At 41.3% G+C, this 24039-nt stretch overlaps 1 protein-coding gene across 1 annotated transcript; it reads left to right on the forward strand.

The window, feature by feature from the left end:
- Positions 1 to 652: 652 nt before the first annotated feature.
- lmf1 (lipase maturation factor 1) lies at positions 653 to 22332 on the forward strand. Its single transcript, XM_034218885.1, has 11 exons — positions 653 to 885; positions 2409 to 2718; positions 3374 to 3384; positions 3575 to 3723; positions 9186 to 9251; positions 11840 to 12007; positions 12741 to 12921; positions 17285 to 17438; positions 20105 to 20288; positions 21188 to 21300; positions 21818 to 22332. Exons 1-11 carry the CDS (start codon positions 675 to 677, stop codon positions 22005 to 22007), a joined length of 1737 nt encoding a protein of 578 aa, XP_034074776.1. The 5' UTR covers positions 653 to 674; the 3' UTR covers positions 22008 to 22332.
- The last annotated feature ends 1707 nt before the right edge of the window (positions 22333 to 24039 follow it).

Below are 24039 nucleotides of genomic sequence, written 5' to 3' on the forward strand. Positions count from 1 at the left end.
ATGAATGTTCTTGACATTTTTACATTACATGTTAGACGCTTTTATCCAAAGCGACTGACATACTCAATACTGTGGAGAATCCCCACAGGAGCAATTTGGGGTGAAGTGTCTCAGGGACACAACGACATGCTGACTGCAGTGGGGTTTGAACATGTGCTCCCCTGATCCGAACACCAACGCACTAACCCACTGCACCACACGCCTCCCTAAACCCATCTTTTATTTCATGTTCGTATCTGCTATTTATCTAATCTAAAAAACAACAACAGTAATGAGTTTATTTTAAGGACATTTTATTCAAAACGCATGACAAGGAAGGATAGTGAGGAAAGTGCTTTAACAATATTAATAAAACAAACAAATATACACTGTATGTTTTATATAATTTACTTAATTATTATAACATGTAACATAATTATAATTTCTTCCTAAAATAAATATAAATATAATGAATATTTTCTATTTATTCTATATTTTATTGTATTCTATTATTATTAAAATTGTGATATATTTTTCATTATTTTCTACTTTATTTTATCCTATTATTGTTATTTTTTAAATTGATTTATTATTATTTTAATACCACAAATAATACAAACAAAAAATAATAATAGAAAAATCCTGTTTACGCACTTCCGCGTCTGTTACGTCACGTGACCGTAGAGCCCCTCAACATGGCGGCCACCGGTGACAGTTCTGGTAGTTCTGTGAGGAAGCGACATGTGGAGGGCAGAAACCCGGAGCCTGAGAGGGAGGAAAGCGGGGAGAAACATGGAGATGAACCGGGAGAAGAACCGGAGAAAGACCGGAGACCACAGAGCCTACATCCGGGGACTTTCTGGCTCACACGTGTTGTGCTGCTGCGCTCTGTCGCCTTTATTTACTGTAAGCACACTGACATTTACTCCACTAAAACCTGTCATTGTTCACTTTAAAGGCAGATAATTAGCTTTAAACAACAGTAATGACTAGTAGGTTTGCTAGTCCACGTTTGACATGATAGCTCTCTTGTTTACTTTGTCTTTTTAGTCTTTTAGTGCTGAAATTGTGACTTGCTGTCGGTTTAAGCTACAAAACCATAGGATAAAACCAGTGAGTTCATTTATACTTTATTTGAGTTGGTGTAGCTGTCACTGCCTTTGCCCAGGCTCTCCAACAACTCTCAACCATTTAATTTGTTGTTAAATATCTCCTAATTTGGTTTAAATGTTTTAATATTTTAGTGGCTGTTGTCTGTCTGGCACAAGTACTATTTATTTTACCCCCTGTGTGTGTATATATAGCATAGTTGACATTCATATTCACATCCAGGCATACATTTGATTATGTTTTAAATCTATATGTATTTGTAATGGCTTATTTTTGTTGGTCTAATGGGATATGATCCTATGCTCATGTTCTGCAATAACAGTGCACCATTATCATCCTTAAAACACATCTTATTTTGGTCTTAAACTTAAAATAACTTCATGAAACTTGTGCTGAGAAATACTTCTGTCCAGCACCAGTATTGCCTGTGGTTATTAAGCGTTACCAGTGATGCTAATCATTAGCGTTTGCCATTTATATTGATATTGTGATATCAAGATACAGTAGTGATACCTCCATGTCAAAGTCCTGCATTACATTTTTATATAACAAGAAGTCCAGAACTGTTGTTAATTAAACATTAGTTTACTCACATCACCTCCTAATTTATGTCATGGAATAAAAAGACACCTGAGAACTTGCAAGCATTCACGAGACCTACGAAAATCCTGTAGCTCTATTCCAAAAGCTTTTTGAGTTATGAGCTAACGTTTGGAAGTTTGTGTATTCCAGCCTCTGGATTTGGATTTAATATATCATATTTAAATTGTACTTGAATGCAGTTAACCCCGTTTTAACTGTGTTATCTACATGTCCTATATATATATATATATATATATATATATATATATATATATATGTTGCACTGTTGGAGGAGCCTGTGACCTCAGTTCTTCATTGCCATATCTACACAGTAGCTAATGTACAAATCAAAGTCAACTTTATTGTCAATCTTTCAGTTTGTGTGTACAGACAGAGTATGAGTTTATATCCAATATCTGGCAGCTAAATGTGAATGTAATGACTTTAAAGAGTCATTTCCCACTTGAAGCAGTAAAAATGTGCAAATTGTAGAATATAAAACAATACATATGTAAAAATGGGGATATTATTACACCTTATTCAGTGGTACATCCTATATACAGAGACATGTATACATATGCACACATAAAGACATGAATAAAAGCACAACAATCAATATATAAATAACAGTCACTTCAATATCAATACAAGTAATTAGTAAGTAATGACAATAATAGCCTTGAATCTTGAGTACTTGTGTCATGATTGTGCCTTTTCGTCTCGCCTCTTTTCTGCAGTGGTGGCATTCAGCGTTGCCTTCAACCAGAACAAGCAGCTGATTGGAGAGCGCGGCCTGATGCCCTGCAGGAGCTACCTGAGCAGCGTGAAGAAGTACGTGGGGGGGAAGATCGGAATGGCCGCCTTCGCCTACACCCCCTCCCTCCTCTGGCTGCTGGACTGGAGCGAGATGGACGCCAACCTGGACGCCCTCGCTGTGGCGGGGATGGCTCTGTCTGCCGTCGTCCTGGTTACCGGGACGGCCAACATGGTGATCATGGCCTCCCTGTGGGTGCTGTACCACTCTCTGGTCAGCGTGGGACAGCTGTGGTGAGTGTGAGATATACACACAGACATGTATATACTTGACTGGTTTTGCAAGTGTGATATGTAGGATTTGAGATGTTATAGGGATTTATGATTTCAAAACATTCATTTTTTTTTTATCTGTACCAAGGAAGGATATTTGATTTAATCTGTAGAATAGCGTTTGTACGCCTGGACTTAATGCAGCTCTACAATAATCGTTTTTAATACAATTTAAATTCATTTTGTTGCTTTAGTACACACAGTAGGGATGATCAAGTAATGATTATCTGAATTATCATAATATATTAAATTAAAATCATATTTTTTTAACTGCTTACTATGCTTAAACTGTGCGCTTTTATTCCCTTATTTTATATATTGTGTTCTAACACTGCACTAATACAGAGCAATTTCACCCAACGTGGCAGTTTTTTCCCGCTCTTTTAAGCATTTTAGTCTATTTTGCATAATTATTTAGGTTTTATTGACCGTAATTCTGTTCTCTTTAACATCGTTTCCAACCACAGGAGATAGCTAACACGCTAACTGCCTAGCATCAAAAATATAATATAAAAGGTGGCATATTCCATCTATTTATTTTAAATCCTTTAGTCTTATTTCTGCATCAATTTGATATACTGAGGTTTCCTTTATGTTTTCTCCTCTCTCTTTCCAGGTACTCCTTCGGTAAGTAAACACCATCTCTGTTTTTATTATGAGCATTGAGATCTGAGTAAGTAGGCTTTAAAGAATCAAAACATAATTATCTGCCCCACGCAGTATCATAGAAATATCCTTTGCATTACTTGATTATATTCTAGTGTGATTATATATATGTATTGAATGTCTCATGTATAAGTGCCTCTGATGGTTTCAGGGTGGGAGAGTCAGCTGTTGGAGACGGGCTTCCTGTCGATCTTCTTGTGTCCGCTGTGGACGCTTTCCCAGGTTCCCCCGCGCTGCCCCCCCTCCCTCATCAGCATCTGGACCTTCAGGTGGCTCATCGTCCGCATCATGCTGGGAGCTGTGAGTCAAACACTTTTAAATATAATACATATCAGGGTTAGCTGCATCTCAAACCACAGCAACGGGAGGTTTAACACTAAAGTCACCACTGCATATATATAATGCACCATGAATGCAGAAATATCAGCTTACACTATACAGAAAGTGCTTCTAATGTTTGTCCACAGGCATTTAGGTAGGTGGGCATTTGTATATGTATTTTTCTGGAAAACCCAAATGCCAGTAAATATACGTGTCCCAAAAAACTCTTTAAATGGAACTAAAACATAGTGGAATCACTTTACCTTTAAGTAACGAAACAAATGTTAAATCCAGTTAATAAGCCACTCCCAAAATGTTATTTCTTACACAATTAGTTGCCTTTTATTGTGAAAAAAACGTAATATCTTTGGTTTTCTGCTTAAAATACAAGCTTCGTATTTGAAGGGCTGGCAGACACTTTACGGTACGTCCACACGGCAGCGTCGCGTGCTTCAACGGAGACGCTTCCCATTCACTTTGAATGGGGAGACGTCAGGCTTTGCCGAACTGCTTTGTGGTTCCGTCGCTTTGCCTCCGTTGCTCGCTTCGAAAGTTGAGCAAAGTTCAACTTTTCAAGCGTCGACGGAAGCGCCAGCCAATCAAATCATATGCCAGTACAAGCTCTAGCCTATCAAACCGTGTGTCCGGGGCGGGAGATTAATGTGATTGGTTGTTGGTCACACACCAGACACGCCCACCGGCAAGCTTCAACGCGGTGCTGCCGTGTGGACGTTACGTTACAGATAATGCATATCAGGGTTAGCTGCATATCGAACCAAAGAAACGGGAGAGTTAACACTAAAATCACAACTGCACCATTTGGATCGTAGGCATTTGTTTATGTATTTTGCTGGAAAAAAGACAAATGCCAATACATGTATGTGTCCCAAAAAGCTCAAGTAAAGAAACAAATGTTAAATCCAGTTAATAAGCCACTCTTAACATTGTATTTGTTTATAGTGTCGTGGACAGTCCCCATTGATCAACTGTCACAAAGAACAGTAAATGGGGCAGCTTTAGCCAACATGGCTCATTTCCAGCTGTTGTCCAGACGATAATACACCTGTTTAAAATCACAACAGCATTAGTTATAAAGAAAGGATGGAAGACAAGTAGATAGAGGCGAAAGTATCAAAGAGAACAATAAACAACACACGTTACAACACACATGTCACATATAGCACATAACAGAAACCAGGGGTCCATGATCACAACATGCAACACACACACATATCCAACACAGACGAGTGTGTTTAGGTGTAGTTCTGCGTGAACCATTTGTTAAACAATGAGTTGCTTTTATTGTGAAGAAACCCTTAATTTCTTCGGTGTTCTGCTTAAGTTTACAAGCTACGTATTTGAAGGGCTGGCAGGTTTGTGTATTGGATTACACAGTTCTCTGCTGGCAGGTAACAAGTAGTAAAAACGTCCTTAATTTGGAAATGCTATGCTAGGTGTGGAGTATTGGGCGTTAACTGGGATTACTGCGAGTGTGAGAATGTGTTTTTGTGAGTGCAGATCAGATTGGTTTACCTGTTGCTAAGCATTGTGGGGTAACGTGTTGCTGGCATGCTGACTGGTGCAGGATGTTCAACTGGAAGAAAGTGCAGAAATCTGAGGTCACTTTCTAGTCTAGTCTGAGGTGTGGTCTTCTAGAAAAATAAAGTTTTCCTCTCTTCAACCTCAAATTAACTGTCTTTATTTTGGGCAGTGGCGGTTCTAGACCAATTTGACTGGGGGGGCCAGTTATTTTCTGAGGGGGGGCCAGTTATTTTCTGAGGGGGGCCACTGGGGGGCCAGTTATTTTCTGAGGGGGGCACAATAAATGCAGGACGAAAAAGAGAACTAGACAGTATGAAGTAATTGCGCATAAGAAAACAATGCAATACAGTTATTGGTATTTGTTTCAGTACACTTATTTATTTCAGATAGATCTTATAGTTATTACTGTTAGCTTCAGCTTAAGTTATAGTGCAATGTTTGCACTAACACCATATTTATATAAAAATAAAGGCAATGAACAGTTACATCTCTACTTTACATAAGGGTGTCTGCACAATCTCACATTACAGCAACAAAATCCTGCGGTTTTTGGCAAACCGAGTACCAGAAAATATACATTTAGAACCGCCCCTGATTTGGGGATCTAATTTGGTCAAATGTCTTATGTGTTTGATACTTATTTTTGTATGCATGTATTGCAATTAAATCCCTGCAAAATCTGTAATATTGGGTTCATACATACCACTGAATTTAACCGGAGTAATTCAGCTACTTAAAGTAACATGAATAAACATAAATCATCCCTCGGCAAACATTTGAAAATCCAATCCTGGGGTAAATATCAGATTTTCAGCTAAATGCGTCACTACGCCCATCAGACTGGCACTTCTTCTTGCTGATAAACGTCTTTCTAATTCGTCTTAAAATACAGATAAGTGCTGCAAGTTACAAAACCGTGAGCTAAAGAAACGATAAAACGCTTCAGAGTCGGGCGTTAATTCTCTGTGGGTTTCTCAGTTTGTGCTGCTATGAATTATCTTTAAATCCTCTGTATATGTTAGAATATCCTGTATATCCTAAGAGGTTGTTTTTTTTAGGAGGAGGGAGTTGTGCAAGTGGCCATCACAATTTCCCATAGACGAGAGACCAGCTATGTTTCTGAAAACTGCAAAAAATTAGCTAAAAAAACACTAAAACGCATTGGAGTCAGGCTTTAATTTTGTCGCTCTACGTTTCTGAAAACTGTTCAGGGTCAGAATCAATAAGAACCGTAATTGTCTTTATTTACATGGAAGAAAAATATATGTATTTACATTCTGCACAACGTGTGTTTATGTCAGAGGTGTGTACATCAACCAGTAATTGCTGACAATTACTGGTTGATGTACACATTCTGGAAAATAAATCTAAATTCTGAAAGAAATATGAATTGTGAAAAAATGCAAAATTTCAGTAGAAAGTCTTGAGGAAAAGAAATCACAATTCTAAGAAAAAGTCTTGAGGAAAAAGTGGAAATTCTGAAAGAAAAGTTGAATTGGGGAAAATACCAAATTACGAGAAAAAAATCAGAAAAAGTCAAATCTTGAGGAAAAAAATCTAAATTCTGAAAAAAGTCAAATTCTGAGAAAAAATGCAAAATTCAGAGAAAATTTCGAGAATTTTATTCTTTTTTGAAACATTGCTATTTCTCAGAAAATTCTGTATAAAGTAAAGTCTTGAGGAAAAAAGTTAAAATTCTGAGAAAAAGTTGAAAGTCAAATTAGGTGAAGAAAGACATGTTAGTTGACCTCTTAAGATGCCTCATTACACTAAAGTCATGCATCCACCAGGTGGCAACGGCCACCCTAAAAATAGGTCTTGCCACCCCAGCTGCCACCCCAGTTGGCAGCTTTGTTTTGAAAGAAAAGTTGTGGCTCATCGGACATTTATGAGAGAAAATCCCTAATGTCCGAGTGCAAGTGAATGCAGCACAAGACGCACGTCTTGTAACCCCTCCCCCGGCCCTGACGCGAGCGTTGAAATATGATTGGCAGCGATTTCATTTGAACGGGACGGCGCAAAACGAGAAGCCATTCGGACCCAAGCACTGAAGGAATGAGGTATTTGCGGTCGACACTGACAGAGAAGAGACTGTCAGTGTGGCTGTACTCAGCATTGAATCAAAACGCACTAAAGCTGTTGATCTTAATCAGTTTGTGAGGCGTTTTGCTGAACAACATGGTAATCGCCGCTTTCAGCTGTAATAGACAACTTGATGCTCTGCTCACGGATGAGCAATATATTTTTTTCTTTGCCCCCAAAAAACAGTTTTAAGTCCTGAGAAAGTCAAATAAGACGGTGTGTAAAACTTCACTGCCCAGCCAAAAGAAAGTAACCACTTTGATTTAACTAGGCCAGTAGGTAAGGACCTTCCACTGGATAATAACTGAAGTATAAAAGAATGCATGACTGAAGTGATGGAGACCATGTTGAAGGCAAACACAAAGAGGAAATAACAGGTCAAATCAAGCCCCTCTCAGATTGCACAGCAACCAGAAGAACATAAATACTGGCTGGTGATTTGATTCATCAGCTTTGTGATGGAATAAAAAAATGCACAGTGCATTTCCTTAGCTGTGGGTGAGTCCACTGACACCACTGACAATGCTCAGTTGCTGGTGTTTGTGAGTTGTTATGATGAGGCAAAGGGGGAGTTTGTTGAAGATGTGTTGGGCCTGACGAACCTCAGTGGACACACAAGGGGGAATACATTTATAAAGCAATAATGGGAATGCTGAATGAAAGAGGGTGCAGCTGCCTTTATTCATAACTGTGCAGCTCTTACACTGCGACTCTGAGGGGTCAAGCACAGACACAATAACAATGAAAACTGCTGCATACAGATTATTTTTGCAACCTCATGTTAAGAATCTTGTTGCAATTGTTTAAAAGTTTGAATGACCGTAATAAACGGACCTTTGTCTTATTGAAACATTTATTTTGGACCTTTAAGATTTGTATTTGAGTACCCCTGCACTAAAGTCATGCATCCACCAGGTGCTAATCCTACCTGTGTTGTCTTGTCTCCTGCAGGTAGTTCTGTGGGTCGTTAATTCTGTCTCTCTACGTTTCTGAAAACGAATCAGAATCAAGATAATGTGTCTTTATTTACATCGAAGACAAATGTATTTACATTCTGCCCAAAGTGTGTGCACACCAGCCAGTAATTGCTGACATTTAGGGTCTCATGACTGAATTGGATTATCAGCACATTAACCAGCCTCCAATCAGAGCGAAATGTCCTGGTTTTTCTAAATCTGGTTTAGAGACATTAGCGGAGAATTTATTCTGCATTCCTGTGTCGGGCTGATGTGTCAATATTGACCGTCTCGTGTCCCGGAGACGTATTTACTCTAATTTGGTGTAAAACAGTCTTGGAGTGGAGGACACATTTCTCTCAGTGTCTCCCAACGAAGTGTTAGTACATCGAGGGTTTATTACCTTCGTCATCTGCCCTCATTAGCCTCTTATCTCTGCAATTCAGCAATAATATCCTTAACAATTCAAATGCACCACTGAATTAGTTCTAATATACCAATTTTACATGTTTCTTGTTTTATATTCTACAATGTGCACATTTTTACAGCTTCAAGTGGGAAATGACTCTTTAAAGCATTACATTGACGTTTAGCTGCCGGATATGTGTTCACTTCTTCCTTTCACTCAAAACTAGTGACATATTTCTATCATTCAAGTGCTTATGCCTTAATATGTGCAATCATGTTTGCACCTGGAGGAGGGTAAATCCTTACCACATGTATTCCCTTTGGGTCTCTCCTGCTACATATGGGATTCAAATGATGTCTTTCTCTAATCTGATTATCTAATGGTTGCTTATTTAACTCGATTAGCCAAAAGCATCTCATGAAGCTTTAACATGTGTGTTCTGTGTTTTTCAGGGTCTCATTAAGATCAGAGGCGACAAATGCTGGAGAGACCTCACCTGCATGGACTACCACTACGAGGTGTGTGTGTGTGTGTGTGTTGTGTGTGTGTGTGTGTGTGTGTGTGTGTGTGTGTGTGTGTGTGTGTGGTGTGTGTGTGTGTGTGTGTGTGTGTGTGTGTGTGTGTGTGTGTGTGTGTGTGTGTGTGTGTGTGTGTGTGTGTGTGGTGTGTGTGTGTGTGTGTGTGTGTGTGTGTGTGTGTGTGTGTGTGTGTGTGTGTGTGTGTGTGTGTGTGTGTGTGTGTGTGTGTGTGTGTGTGTGGTGTGTGTGTGTGTGTGTGTGTGTGTGTGTGTGTGTGTGTGTGTGTGTGTGTGTGTGTGTGTGTGTGTGTGTGTGTGTGTGTGTGTGTGTGTGTGTGTGTGTGTGTGTGTGCCTTGCTTTTGTTTCACTCTCCGAACTTAATTTTTGCTCTACTTTCTGTCTTAGTTCAGACACATTTTTTCAGTTTTCCTACCAATGATTTTAAAATGCAGGCTTTCCTATTAGAAGCGTTACGACACATGAGGGTTGCAAACTCTTTTTGATTCCATAATCATCACTTTTTCTTCCAAACAAGGCCTCTGTTAAGTCTGACTAACCGTCCACAACCAGAGAGATATTCAATGTGTGATGAAATGCATCAGGGGAAATCAGAAATCCTTATATATCTGAGAAGAAGAATTAATAAACACCACAAAGCAAGGAGCCCCAACCGCACTATCACACTACGAGTTAAGATTGCACTAGTTGCATTGCAGCACCTCCAAATCTGAGGCCATGGTTCTCAGCAGGAAACCGATGGACTGTCCACTCCAAGTAGGGAATGAGTCCTTACCCCAAGTGAAGGAGTTCAAGTATCTCGGGGTCTTGTTCTCGAGTGAGGGAACAATGGAGCGTGAGATGGGCCGGAGAATCGGAGCAGCGGGTACTGCAGTCGCTTTACCGCACCGTTGTGACGAAAAGGGAGCTGAGCCAGAAGGCAAAGCTCTCTGTCTACCGGGCCATTTTGGTTCCTACCCTCACCTATGGTCATGAAGGATGGGTCATGCCCGAAAGAACGAGATCGCGGATACAAGCGGCCGAGATGGGTTTTCTCCGCAGGGTGGCTGGTGTCTCCCTTAGGGATAAGGTGAGAAGTTCGGTCATCAGGGAGGGACTCGGAGTTGAACCGCTCCTCCTTCGCGTCGAAAGGAGCCAGTTGAGGTGGTTCGGGCACCTAGTTAGGATGCCACCTGGGCGCCTCCCTAGGGAGGTGTTCCAGGCACGTCCAGCTGGGAAGAGACCAAGGGGTAGACCTAGGACCAGGTGGAGGGATTATATCTCTTGGCTGGCCTGGGAGCACCTTGGGACCCCCCAGTCAGAGCTGGTTGATGAGGGAAAGGAACGTTTGGGGCTCTCTGCTGGAACTGCTACCCCGAGACCCGACCACGGATAAGCGGGAGAAGATGGATGGATGGATAGTTGCATTGCCGTCTTATTGGGAAATGTCCTTGTAGCCATTGTTACATTTTCTAAAAACCCAAAGTCCTGTTTTCTATAACGAGATACGATCCAGATAAACCCGAGTGTTGACCCCTGAATATAAATATATATATTTATTAACCTTCTCTGACACACTGCTCTCGTTCAAGCTGCAGAGAAACAGCTGATCCTCCTGACTCTCTGCGTAGGTGTGTTTCGGCATATTTGGGTTGTGTGTGTGTGTGTGTGGTCGCAGGCTCGTTGCCTTTACATTTCCAGTGGTGTTTTTGGTAAGCTGCAGGTAAAATATCCCACAATTTGTTCCACAAAAACAATAAGAGCACAGACTGGTGTGTCTTGTTTTCTTTTCCCTTCCACCTATTTCTGTCCCGTATTTATTTTTCACCACCTCGCCTATTTGCATGTTTAGTTTTCTACACGGTTTGCATGCAACCACCTCTCACACACACTCAATTATACACACACTGCTCAGACACTGCTCAGCTCTGTCTGTGTGTAGGTGGGGTTGCCTTCATTTAAATAAAGTTCCACTCTTATTTAGACATGGAAATCTTTCCCCTAATGTGTAACGGCATCATATAGTCTCCATCTCAGGCTCAGACAAACATTTTGAACAGGGGGAAGCATTGAAAACACGCATTTTAAACACTAGAAGATGTCTATTTTTGGTAATATTGTGTTATTAATTAATTATAATTATTCTATACTTGGACCCTTTTAAAATGGAAGCTAATTTTTTTATATATATGGTATAAATAAAACAAGAAAAGCATGCTTTATCGTATGCCCAAAATCCAAAAGCAGTGTTTTATATGTTTAATAATAATACAATAAAACTAAAAACCCATCAGAAATTACTGGTATTTAATTACAAAAAGTAATCATTAATTAGAGTAAGATTAAAATAAATTGAACAAATGTTTTTGTGCATACAGTATAATTAAAACAAGTTAAAGAAACATATGTTATCGTGTGTCTTAAATCGAGACTGATTGAATAAAATATTTGTTTTGAAAAAAAAAACGCCCCTAATTTCATTTCAGAAAATAATTAATTAATTAAAATACAATTTAGTAAACTCAAATGTATGTAAGTAATAATGATATTAAGCGGGATCATAACTTAATATTCTCTGTCTTCCCCTTCAGACCCAGCCGGTCCCTAATCCCATATCTTACTACATGCACTTTTCTCCGTGGTGGTTTCATCGCTTCGAGACGATTTCCAACCATCTCATCGAGCTCGTGTTCCCGTTCTTCACCTTCCTCGGCCGGAGGATGTGCACCGTCAACGGAGTCGTCCAGGTCCTGTTCCAGGTAACTAAAGATATACAGGAGAGGGACTACATTAACTGAGGCAAACGGTTTGAAATGTACAAGAGAGGAAAGACATGATACTCTGAGAAATTTCAAAATTCTGAAAAAACTGTTGAATTGAGAAAAAAAATCTGAGAAAAAGTCAAATTATATGAAAAAATACTGAGAAAAGGTAAAATTCTCAGAAAAAAAATCTAAATTCTGAAATAAAAGTCAAATTCTATGAAAAAAGTAAAAATTCTGAGAAAAACAGTTGAATTGAGAAAAAAGTCTAAATTCTGAGAAAAGTCAAAATTATAAGAAAAAAGTCAAAATTCTAAGTAAAGAAAGTGGAGCGGTCCAGATCCTGTTCCATGTGACTAAAACATATACAGGAGAGAGACTACATGAACTGTGGTAAACGGTTTGAAATGTACAAGAAAGAAAAACTTGGATACTTCAGGAAAAACTCTGAGTTCTGAGAAAAAAGTCAAATTTTGAAAAAAAGTCACAATTCTGAGAAAAATAGCATTTCAGAAAAAAATTCTATTTCGTGAACAAAGTCAAAATTCTGAGAAAAATGTCACAATACGGAGAACTTGCAACATTTCATAAAACGTTAAATCTTGAGGAAAAAGTTGAAATTATGAAAAGAAAGTGAACCTCTTTAAAATGCCTTACTACACTTAAGTAATATAATGCATACAGCACTTAGTATTATAATCCTACCTTCTGTTATCCTGTCTCCTATAAGGCGGTTCTGATCACCAGCGGGAACCTCAGCTTCCTGAACTGGCTCACCATTGTTCCCAGTCTGGCCTGTTTTGATGACGCAGCGCTGGGTTTCCTGTTTAGCTCTAAATCTGGAGCCAAGAAGGCGGTGCTGGAGATTCAGAAGGAGGAAGCAGCTGGAAGAACACCTAAACCCAGCAAAGGTACTCACGAAACACAAAGCCTTCAAGTACAGAAACAACTCCGTAGAATAAACGGCATGTAAGTCCTAACTTTATCCGTCAAATTCTGAGATAAAATTCTGAAAACAATAAAAAATAATACGAAAAAAATCTAAATTCAGTGAAAAGAAAAATCTAATAGTGAGAAAAAAATCTAATTAAATCAGAAATCTAATTCTCTAACTTTTTCATACATGTTTATGCTTTTATTTTAAACGCAGCCTCAAGCAATTGGGGTATTTATTGGGAGACAGGTGAAGGAGATTGGGCACTTTATTACCAGGGAAAGACGTAACATGAAGGCCATTGTTCTTTCTATTGTTTTCTGCACAAAATATAATCTAGCAGGGACCCAAATCCTACACCTTGCTACTTTTTAAGGCTAGCTTGTATTTGAAAACCAAGGCTAATGCACTTCACACGCTGATGATTCTTCACATCAACTTTCAGTAACAATCTCTAAAGGCCCGGACACACCGAACTGACACAGACGGACCCCGACTGTTGCGTCGTCTCGCGTCTCCTGCGTCTTGGCCATGTGTCGCACTGGAACACACCGCTAAGCCTTCAGCCGACGGCCAAGAAGCGCGTACGAACTGCGCATGCGTGAGTGGCAATACCTCTCCTTACCAGCAGGCGGCGGTAGTGTGTATTCGTCATTCGAAAGAGGCAACCGGAAGACAGGCCGTTTCTCAATCGCGAGGATGCTGGCTTAGTAGTCGCGTACTTCCAAGTCACTTCCTTCAGAAACGAAGCAAGTATGCTTCCAAGCCACGGCTTCGGAAAACGAAGAAGAATGGAACAGGCTAACAAGTGTGCCACTCTCTGTAACGGTTTCAACATAAACTGTACCGAAAATAAATACCTCACGATGTCTATCTAATTATGAACTTGTTTACTTTCACGGAACACATTTTTGGTGATAACAAATGTAACAAAGTAACATATTTACCAACACGTGTGCTGCGTCGGTTCAGCCATTCTCCGCAAGGGTTTTTGAAATTGGTCCGTGCGCAAAGCATTGTGGGGATTTTAAGGACGCGAAGTCTACCCATGTGCAGCCTCGAAAATTCCCCCAAACCGAGGACGCGGCCTCGGTGGAATTCCAAGTATGCTGGAGATTGGAACAGTCCTTCGGCGGCACTCGATGACGTAACATCTTTGAAATATTGGCTTGGAAGCCAGAATCCTCGAGATTGAGAAACACCCACAGACTGCGTGATATAAACAAACAACAAATAGCATGCGTTCCATTTTCACTCTACAGCGAGAAGCTCACGGGGCTTTCCCGAACCTGAGTCGAGAGCTGGAGTTAAATGACATCTCAGATTTGCCTTCTTAATCGTTTGTTTGGGTCCCTCACTTCCGTTTCGCTTCTCATGCACCGATTCGCTAGCTGAACAGCCAATCAGAGTGACTTATTTTGCCGAGGCGGGTTTTCGGCCAAAAAGGGTGAAAAGACGAGACGCCAATCTGAGTAGGGCGTGTCGACGCTCATCGTCGGCCACAATCGGCTTGGTGTGCCCGGGCCTTAACTGACACAGACCATCATTTGGTCTTTCTCACATTGAAGGAAATCTTTAGCGAAGAACTTTTATCATCATTCAGGAACGAAAAGATAAGACCCTTTTTATTCCTAAAGCCCCGGGTTCACCAAAACTGAGTCCCAATGATACCTCATTCACACCAACGGTGTTTTGGGGCCGGTTCGGAGCTGGAGCTTGAAAAGCACCTGGTTTTTCTCTTCACACCGCAGCGGAGCAGCCTCTTAGCTCCGGAGTCCGGTTCGTTTCAAGCACCAAAAAATTGTCCGGCCAGAGCAAAAGCACCGCATACGTCACGCTTACGTCGAGGCGGGGGCAGAGACAGATCAACTCCTGAACAACAACAAGAAGCCCGCGTTTTATCCAGTTTGGAGAACGATGGAGAAACTTAACAAGAGTTTCAGAGTTTCAGTGTTTCTGCCATAGACTGTATAAAGGTTCCTGCTCATGGTGAAGCAACGTGTCTGCGTGTTAAGGTGGAACCTGAGCATTCACGTTGATCACCTCTCATTATAACTCATTATAAATCTATAAAACTATAAATATTAAACTTTACTTCACGTGTTCATTTGAGAACAGCTGTTACATACCTGGGTGAAGGTTACAGTTCATTTAAATGAAAGATACAACGTTACTCCACACTCATGGTTCAGTCCACCTTAAGAAATAAGACCGACCTCGGAAGCAGTTGTGTTTTAAAAAAACCTTTATTGACACGAGTACACTTTTTTATAAGAATATAACTAAACCACAGAAATGACTCCGGAAAAGCTGCAGATAGAGCCATAAGAAATGAATGCAACTGATTTCATCCGCGCGGTTTGGCTTTATGAAGCAGGCACGCAAACGGTTACGTCATGACGCAAACGATGACGCAACGACGCATTACCAGTCGCACTCTGGGCGGTGTGAAAAGAGCCGGAGCTAAACCGAAGAACCGGTTCTGAACCTGAAAAGCTCTAGCACGGAGCTTGAACCGGAGTTCCGTTGGTGTGAATGAGGTATGAGTCATGGCCATATATTCTCTCTATGCTATAGGGGCAACATAAGACATTTTCTCTCATGGTTTCTCTCTAATTGGTGTTTCATTGTAGAATTACACTTTAATACCCTCAATGGGTCCAGACACTTGTAGACTAACAGTTGACGCTTACAAGAGGAAAGGAATTATGGGAAATAGAGGGATTAGCGCTCAGACAGCTGAGAGGCTAGGAAAACGATGACATACGGTTTATTGGAGTTTAATGTGATGTGGGTTACAGATTTTACACACTGCTTACAAAGTGGAAACGCAACAGTGGTCCTCTCTAATTGGTCTCGTTGGACCCATTAGGGTCTTTGCTTTGTCGTAAGATGTTGGATATAAAATACACTTCCACCTGCCGTGTGTTTTTAATCATTTCCACAGACCCAGAAAGTCCCTTAGTGTAAGAAAGAAAAAAGTTGGATCATGTTGATGAGTTTAACAGGCAGGTAGAAACTAATGATCGAACATGTTAAACCTCTAACTCTGAGGAAGTGTTGAAGTCATCACACACACACACACACACACACACACACACACACACACACACACACACACACACACACACACACACACACACACACACACACACACACACACACACACACCACACACACACACACACACACACACACACACACACACACACACACACACACACACACACACACACACACACACGCACACATGCATACACACACACATGCACACACACACACACACACACATGCATACACACACATGCATGCACACACACAGACACACACACACACATACACAGACGCGCACACACACACACACACACAGACACACACACATACACAGACGCACACACAGACACACACACATACACAGACGCACACACACACACACACACACACAGACACACACATATACACACACACAGACACACACATATACACACACACACATACACACACACAGACACACACATATACACATAGACACACACACACACACACACATAGACACACACACACACACACACACACACACACACACACACAACACACACACACACACACACACACACACACACACACAGACACACAGACACACACACACAGGCTAATAGCACTAATTCTGTACCAGGAAATGTCGTCTCTTCTGAATCTCCTCTGGAGCTAATAAAAATACATCTTGATGTTTTATTTAATGACAGTTTTCCACCGGGTCACTCAGTCTCATTTTGAAGTCCTGAAATGGAGACGTGAGATGCCATATTTCTCTAAAAGTCAACAAAAGTATTCACATGTAGGAGCATTGAGGGAGAATTGACATGCATTGCTTTATGAACTTTTATAAAATGAGTCTAGTTGAGTTGGTGACGTTTAATACGTCCATGTTTCCATAACTGCTGCTAATAATAATCATATTACATTTAACTTATATATAGCCCTTTTCTAGGTAGTCACTTTTCCACTCTTCGTATTTGCATATTAACTTTTAAACTGCAAACCATCATCAATATCTTATTAGAACTAATAAACCAACGTCTTGTGTTTATTTAATCTTTTAATTTGACCTTTTATTTTACATTTCTACCTGAGTTTCTTAAGTTTATGTAGATATATCATTATTTTATTTAATCTTTTATTGAAAACTCATAACTTCTTATTTTTATACTTTATTTGATTGTATTCCATGTCCTTATTGCCCCTTCTGACTTATAATATGTATGTATTTTATTCTCAATGGAGCAACTCAATTTCCCCCAGGATTAAAAAAACTGACTTTGATATTGTTTGTTTCACAGGGATGTTTATTCGTCGCGTGGTGAACGTCTCTCTGGCCGTTCTGATTGGCTACCTGAGCGTTCCCGTGGTGATGAACTTGTTCAGCTCCAAGCAGGTGATGAACACCTCCTTCGACCCGCTGCGAATCGTCAACACCTACGGGGCCTTCGGCAGGTACGGGACAAAATTGATCTGAAAACAGCTTGAATCACGCCTACCTGCCTAAACCTGTCTTAAAGGCAAGTTTATTTAAATAGCTCTTTCAACACAAGGCAATTCAAAGTGCTTTACAAAAATGATAGACATTAAGAAAATGGCATTAAAAAGCAAAGATAATGAAATAAACGTTAAAAAAAAGACATGAATAAAAGTTACCATGCAGTGTGAGATATGAATAGTACAATGAAAAGTGCTATTGTTAGTGCTAGTGCTCAAAGGGACCCCATAATAACGTTGATACATATTTGTTCTCTTACCTATTGTTCTATTAATCAATCCACTGTAACCCCTCCATAATAAAAGTGGAATATATATTTAGTTTTTTGTAAAACGTGATGATATATTGGAGGATTTTCTGTGTATCAATCAATCAATCAATGTTTATTTATATAGCCCAATATCACAAATGTCACCCTCTGTCCTTAGACCCTCTGTCCTTAGACCCTCTGTCCTTAGACCATCACATCGTACAAGGAAACACTTCCAGAGAAACCCCACGGTTTAAAGGGGAACATGGGAGAAACCTCAGGGAGAGCAACAGAGGAGGGATCCCTCTCCCAGGACGGACAGACGTGCAATAGATGCCGTGTGTAAATTGAAGAGATAATACATTTTACAGCATATAGACCGAATGTTAGGAAATGCATGTGTCTGTAATAAGAAGATGAATCCACGAGGATGTCAACAATCCTGTGGAAGCCATCAGGGAAGCAGCATGATGAGTCAGGCAGGACCGCAGAGACAAGTTCAGCCACGGCTCGAAGTCCACGACTCAGATCAGGACTCAGATCAGGACTCGGATCAGGACTCGGATCAGGACTCGGATCAGGACTCGGATCAGGACTCGGATCAGGACTCAGATCAGGACTCAGATCAGGACTCAGATCAGGACGTAGATAGACACCAAAAAGACATTTGGGGGAAGCTGGGTTTTCTGTGTAGCAGAAAGGGACTCTTCAATGATCCGACGCTACCTTTGTTTGTCTTAAAATCACATTTTTTCCCAGTTAATTTTCAACACATGTGCCTCGAAAAGCGTCTGTAATCTCAAATCTTGTACCATATCCAGGATTTGTATACATCGACCCTGTAGCTTATTAAGATGTACCGTATTGACCCGAATATAAGACGACCCTGATTGTAAGACGACCCCTCTTTTTCAAGACTCATTTTCAGAAAAATACCTTTTTGAAGACCAAATCTTGTTTTTATAAAGCAAATAATTGTATTTGAAAATAATGATAACACACATAGTGTTCAAATTCATCACATCACAGACGTCTTCTGCATCTCTGGGTTGTCTGGTTGAGTTCCCCCGTCTCCTCCCACAACACGTTCGTTGATCACCATTATCTTAAAATTGGCATCGTAAATTCGCCTCTCTTGTTTATTAACTTGCCTACTTCTGAGCCACTTTGTTCGAGTTGGTCGCTGTGTCTCTCCACCTCTATCTCCGTACTTAAAGACGGTGTCTCGCTTGGGGAATACTCGTTTGGCACGATCTGTTGTTGTGACTGTGTAATTGGTTTATTCCCATTCTGCCCCTTTCCCATTTCGCCCCCTGTCCCATGCAGCCCCAACAACAGCCTCTGATTCGTCAACAGACTTCATGCAATGCTTCATGGGATGCATCATTAGATATATAAACCATAACCCTAAGACCCACGACCAAGCAAAACAAATATAATTTCTTATGTGGCCTAATGTAAAAAAGGGGTGAAATGGGAAAGGGGCGAATTGGGAAGGGGCGAAATGGAGAAGGGGCGAGATGAGAAAGTGGCAATGGGGCGAATTGGGAAGGGGCGAAATGGAGAAGGGGCGAATTGGGAAAGTGGCAATGGGGTGAATTGGGAAGGGGCGAATTGGCAATGGGGTGAATTGGGAAGGGGCGAAATGGAGAAAGGGCGAATTGGCAATGGGGTGAATTGGGAAGGGGCGAAATGGAGAAGGAGCGAAATGGAGAAGGGGCGAATTGGGAAAGTGGCAATGGGGTGAATTGGGAAGGGGCGAATTGGGAAAGTGGCAATGGGGTGAATTGGGAAGGGGCGAATTGGGAAAGTGGCAATGGGGTGAATTGGGAAGGGGCGAAATGGGAAAGGGGCGAATTGGGAAGGGGCGAAATGGAGAAGGGGCGAGATGAGAAAGTGGCAATGGGGCGAATTGGGAAGGGGGCGAATTTGGAAGGGGCGAAATGGAGAAGGGGCGAATTGGGAAAGTGGCAATGGGGTGAATTGGGAAGGGGAGAATTGGCAATGGGGCGAATTGGGAAGGGGCGAAATGGAGAAGGGGCGAATGAGAAAGTGGCAATGGGGTGAAAGTGGCAATGGGGCGAATTGGCAATGGGGCGAATTTGGAAGGGGGCGAAAGGAGAAAGGGGGAGATGAGAAAGTGGCAATGGGCGAAGTGGGAATAATTTAGGGCCGAATGGGAAAGGGGCGAAATGAGAAAGTGGCAATGGGGCGAATTGGGAAGTGGCGAAACGGGAAGACACCTGTGTAATTACATCAAAAAGTCTAGACCCCGAATATATGACTACCCCTCTTTTTCCGATTTTTTTTCTGTCTTATATTCGGGTCAATACGGTATATATATAATTATGAATTCCTCCCCCCTCTGTGCAGCATCACTAAGGAGCGTACGGAGGTGATCTTCCAGGGGACTCTGAGTGGGGACCCTCAGGACCCCGAGGCGCTGTGGGAGGAGTATCAGTTCCTGTGTAAACCTGGAGACGTTCAGAGGAGACCCTGCTTCATCTCCCCGTATCATTACAGGCTGGACTGGCTCATGTGGTTCGCTGCCTTCCAGGTGAGACGCTGAACACCTGCAGGAAGTGGAGCACAACACCAGCCTGGAGACAAAATAACTCCTACTACATAGTTCAAGTTATTTTTGTCTAATTCTTTGTTAGTTCTATGTTGTAATTCTATCATGTTTTTTACACTTTGAGTCATTTATGTTCATCTGTACAGACTAAAGCCCCCTGAGGCATGTGGGGATTTTGGGATATTGATTTATATAGATAAGGGATTTTGCTGTATATTGGTGCCAACACTAATTTTGTGTCATTCGTGCCAAAAGATAATATTTAGTATGATAAGGAACAGTAAAAACTTCAAAATGTTAAGATCCTAAAACATATTCAAATAAATTGATAACACTTTTCCCATGCGTAACTTCAATATGATAAAACAACTTGGGTTAATCGATATATTTAAGATGTAATGTTTTCATTCCAACAGCATCCTGTCCTCTCTGATGATATTAAATATACTAGGCAACAAATAGAGACATTAAAAATGGCTAATGAATTCCCTCTTCCCAGTTGAATTAGTTTATCATCAGAAATGACATTATTTGTAGGGTTAGTTTGCCAAAAACAAGTTGTGGGTCTCTGCAGTTACTGTGTATAGCCACTAGGGGGCAGTAGTTTCATGTCAAATACTTCTGGTCAGTCTCTATTATTATTTTTAAACTGGATTTTTTGTGTTTCTCTTCTTCTGTCGGTCTCCATATACTTCTTTGGTGTTTATTTCCTCCCTTTTTATGCCTCACACGCTCTCCTCTCATCGCCATCATCTTTATTATTTTACCTCAAAGCCTCTGCCTCTGAAAGTCCACACTGACTCTCTCGTTCACACCCTGTGTCGTGTTTTCCTCCCTTATTTTCTCACTTTCTAACCCCCTTCCTCCATGTCTCTTCTCAGACGTACGAGCAGAGTGAGTGGGTGATCCACATCGCCGGGCGTCTGCTCTCCAACGACAGCTCGGTTCTCTCTCTGATCGACTACAACCCCTTCCAGGGCAGAGAAACCCCCAGGTAAACAACCAGTCGCAACAACAATGTTACATTACATACATGTGTCTGTCTCTCATGGAAAACAGGGACACATATTTAGTAGGGGTGGGGGAAATAATTGATACATCATAGTATTGATACTTTGAGTGGCGATATTGTATATAACTATTCATAATAGCAAATCCAAATTAAAGTTTTTGTTAACAATTGCTTTTTCAATCCACGATATGGTGCTGAGCTTTTTCTTGTGCAGTCATGGCCATGGGTAAAGTCAGTGGGATTGGCCGGAAGTTAGTCACAACAACGATGGGAGTAAGCGGAGAAAGATATCAGAAATGTTTCAATCGTATCGCAATGCTTAGCATATCGTAGAATACCATCATATCGTGGCTTAAGTATCGCGATAGTATCGTATCGTGGAGAGCCTGGTGATTCCCACCCCTAATATTTATGTATTAAAGACATCGAAAAGTGCATTTTGCATAATAGGTGACCTTTTTAAAGCATCGTTCCTCGTGTCCCTCCCCCCCTCTCTCAGGTGGGTTCGGGGCGAGCACTTCACGTACCGGTTCACTCCTCCGGGCAGCAGCAGCGCGGCCGAGGGGAAATGGTGGCTGAGGAAAAGGATCGGAGCTTATTTCCCCGCCGTGGACCTGGAGGGGCTGCGGGGGTACTTCCAGTCCAGGAGCTGGCCCCACCCTCACCTAAAACCTGGCAGCAGGACATGACCTCTGACCCTGACACCTGACAGGAGGACATGACCTCTGACCCCAGGAACAAAAGCAGAGACTTCAGGGTGGAGGTTAAAGGTCACAGTCAGTGAGAGGGACCAAAACTGGATCATATGGTAATATTCCATGAAGAACAGCTTGATAAAATATACAGTCAAACATCCTGAGAAGCCTTTTGACTTCCGACATGCAACTTTGAAACTGCTTTGTGTTTAATTTGTTATGTTTTTGCATGTGTTTTTGGATGGGGCTTTTGTCACCCAGCATTTTACTCTCTACAAATTTAATATAAAAAAATAAAATCACATGTGTTACAAGAAAATGTGTTCAAAATGTTTGTTCCTTGATCGCTTATCATCAATAACATCACCATGTTGTCGTGAACGATTACACTAGCTGGACACAAGTGTCTGTGGAAAGACACTTGTGTCCCCTCTTCTTCATGTCTCTTCTACATCAACATGTGTCCCCTCTTCTTCATGTCTCTTCTACATCAACGTGTGTCCCCTCTTCTCCATGTCTCTTCTACATCAACATGTGTCCCCTCTTCTTCATGTCTCTTCTTCATCAACATGTGTCCCCTCTTCTTCATGTCTCTTCTACATCAACATGTGTCCCCTCTCTTCTCCATGTCTCTTCTACATCAACATGTGTCCCCTCTTCTTCATGTCTCTTCTACATCAACATGTGTCCCCCTCTTCTTCATGTCTCTTCTACATCAACATGTGTCCCCTCTCTTCTCCATGTCTCTTCTACATCAACATGTGTCCCCTCTTCTTCATGTCTCTTCTACATCAACATGTGTCCCCTCTTCTTCATGTCTCTTCTACATCAACATGTGTCCCCTCTTCTTCATGTCTCTTCTACATCAACATGTGTCCCCTCTTCTTCATGTCTCTTCTACATCAACATGTGTGTCCCCTCTTCTTTCATGTCTCTTCTACATCAACATGTGTCCCCTCTTCTCCATGTCTCTTCTTCATCAACATGTGTCCCCTCTTCTTCATGTCTCTTCTTCATCAACATGTGTCCCCTCTTCTTCATGTCTCTTCTTCATCAACATGTGTCCCCTCTTCTTCATGTCTCTTCTACATTAACATGTGTCCCCTCTTCTTCATGTCTCTTCTACATCAACATGTGTCCCCTCTTCTTCATGTCTCTTCTACATCAACATGTGTCCCTCTTCTTATGTCTCTTCTACATCAAACTTGTGTCCCCTCTTCTTCATGTCTCTTCTACATCAACATGTGTCCCCTCTTTTCATGTCTCTTCTACATTAACATGTGTCCCCTTTCTTCTTCATGTCTCTTCTACATCAACATGTGTCCCCTCTTCTTCATGTCTCTTCTACATCAGCATGTGTCCCCTCTTCTTCATGTCTCTTCTATACATCAACATGGTTGTCCCCTCTTCTTCATGTCTCTTCTACATCAACATGTGTCCCCTCTTCTTCATGTCTCTTCTACATCAACATGTGTCCCCTCTTCTTCATGTCTCTTACATCAACATGTGTCCCCTCTTCTTCATGTCTCTTTCTACATCAACATGTGTCCCCTCTTCTTCATGTCTCTTCTACATCAACATGTGTTCCCCTCTTCTTCATGTCTCTTCTACATCAACATGTGTCCCCTCTTCTTCATGTCTCTTCTACATCAACATGTGTCCCCTCTTCTTCATGTCTCTTCTACATCAACATGTGTCCCCTCTTCTTCATGTCTCTTCTACATCAACATGTGTCCCATCTTCTTCATGTCTCTTCTACATCAACATGTGTCCCCTCTTCTTCATGTCTCTTCTACATCAACATGTGTCCCCTCTTCTCCATGTCTCTTCTTACATCAACATGTGTCCCCTCTTCTTCATGTCTCTTCTCATCAACATGTGTCCCCTCTTCTTCATGTCTCTTCTACATCAACATGTGTCCCCTCTTCTCCATGTCTCTTCTACATCAACATGTGTCCCCTCTTCTCATGTCTCTTCTACATCAACATGTGTCCCCTCTTCTTCATGTCTCTTCTACATCAACATG

Source organism: Gymnodraco acuticeps, unplaced genomic scaffold, assembly GCF_902827175.1.
Source record: "Gymnodraco acuticeps unplaced genomic scaffold, fGymAcu1.1, whole genome shotgun sequence".
NCBI lineage: Eukaryota > Metazoa > Chordata > Actinopteri > Perciformes > Bathydraconidae > Gymnodraco > Gymnodraco acuticeps.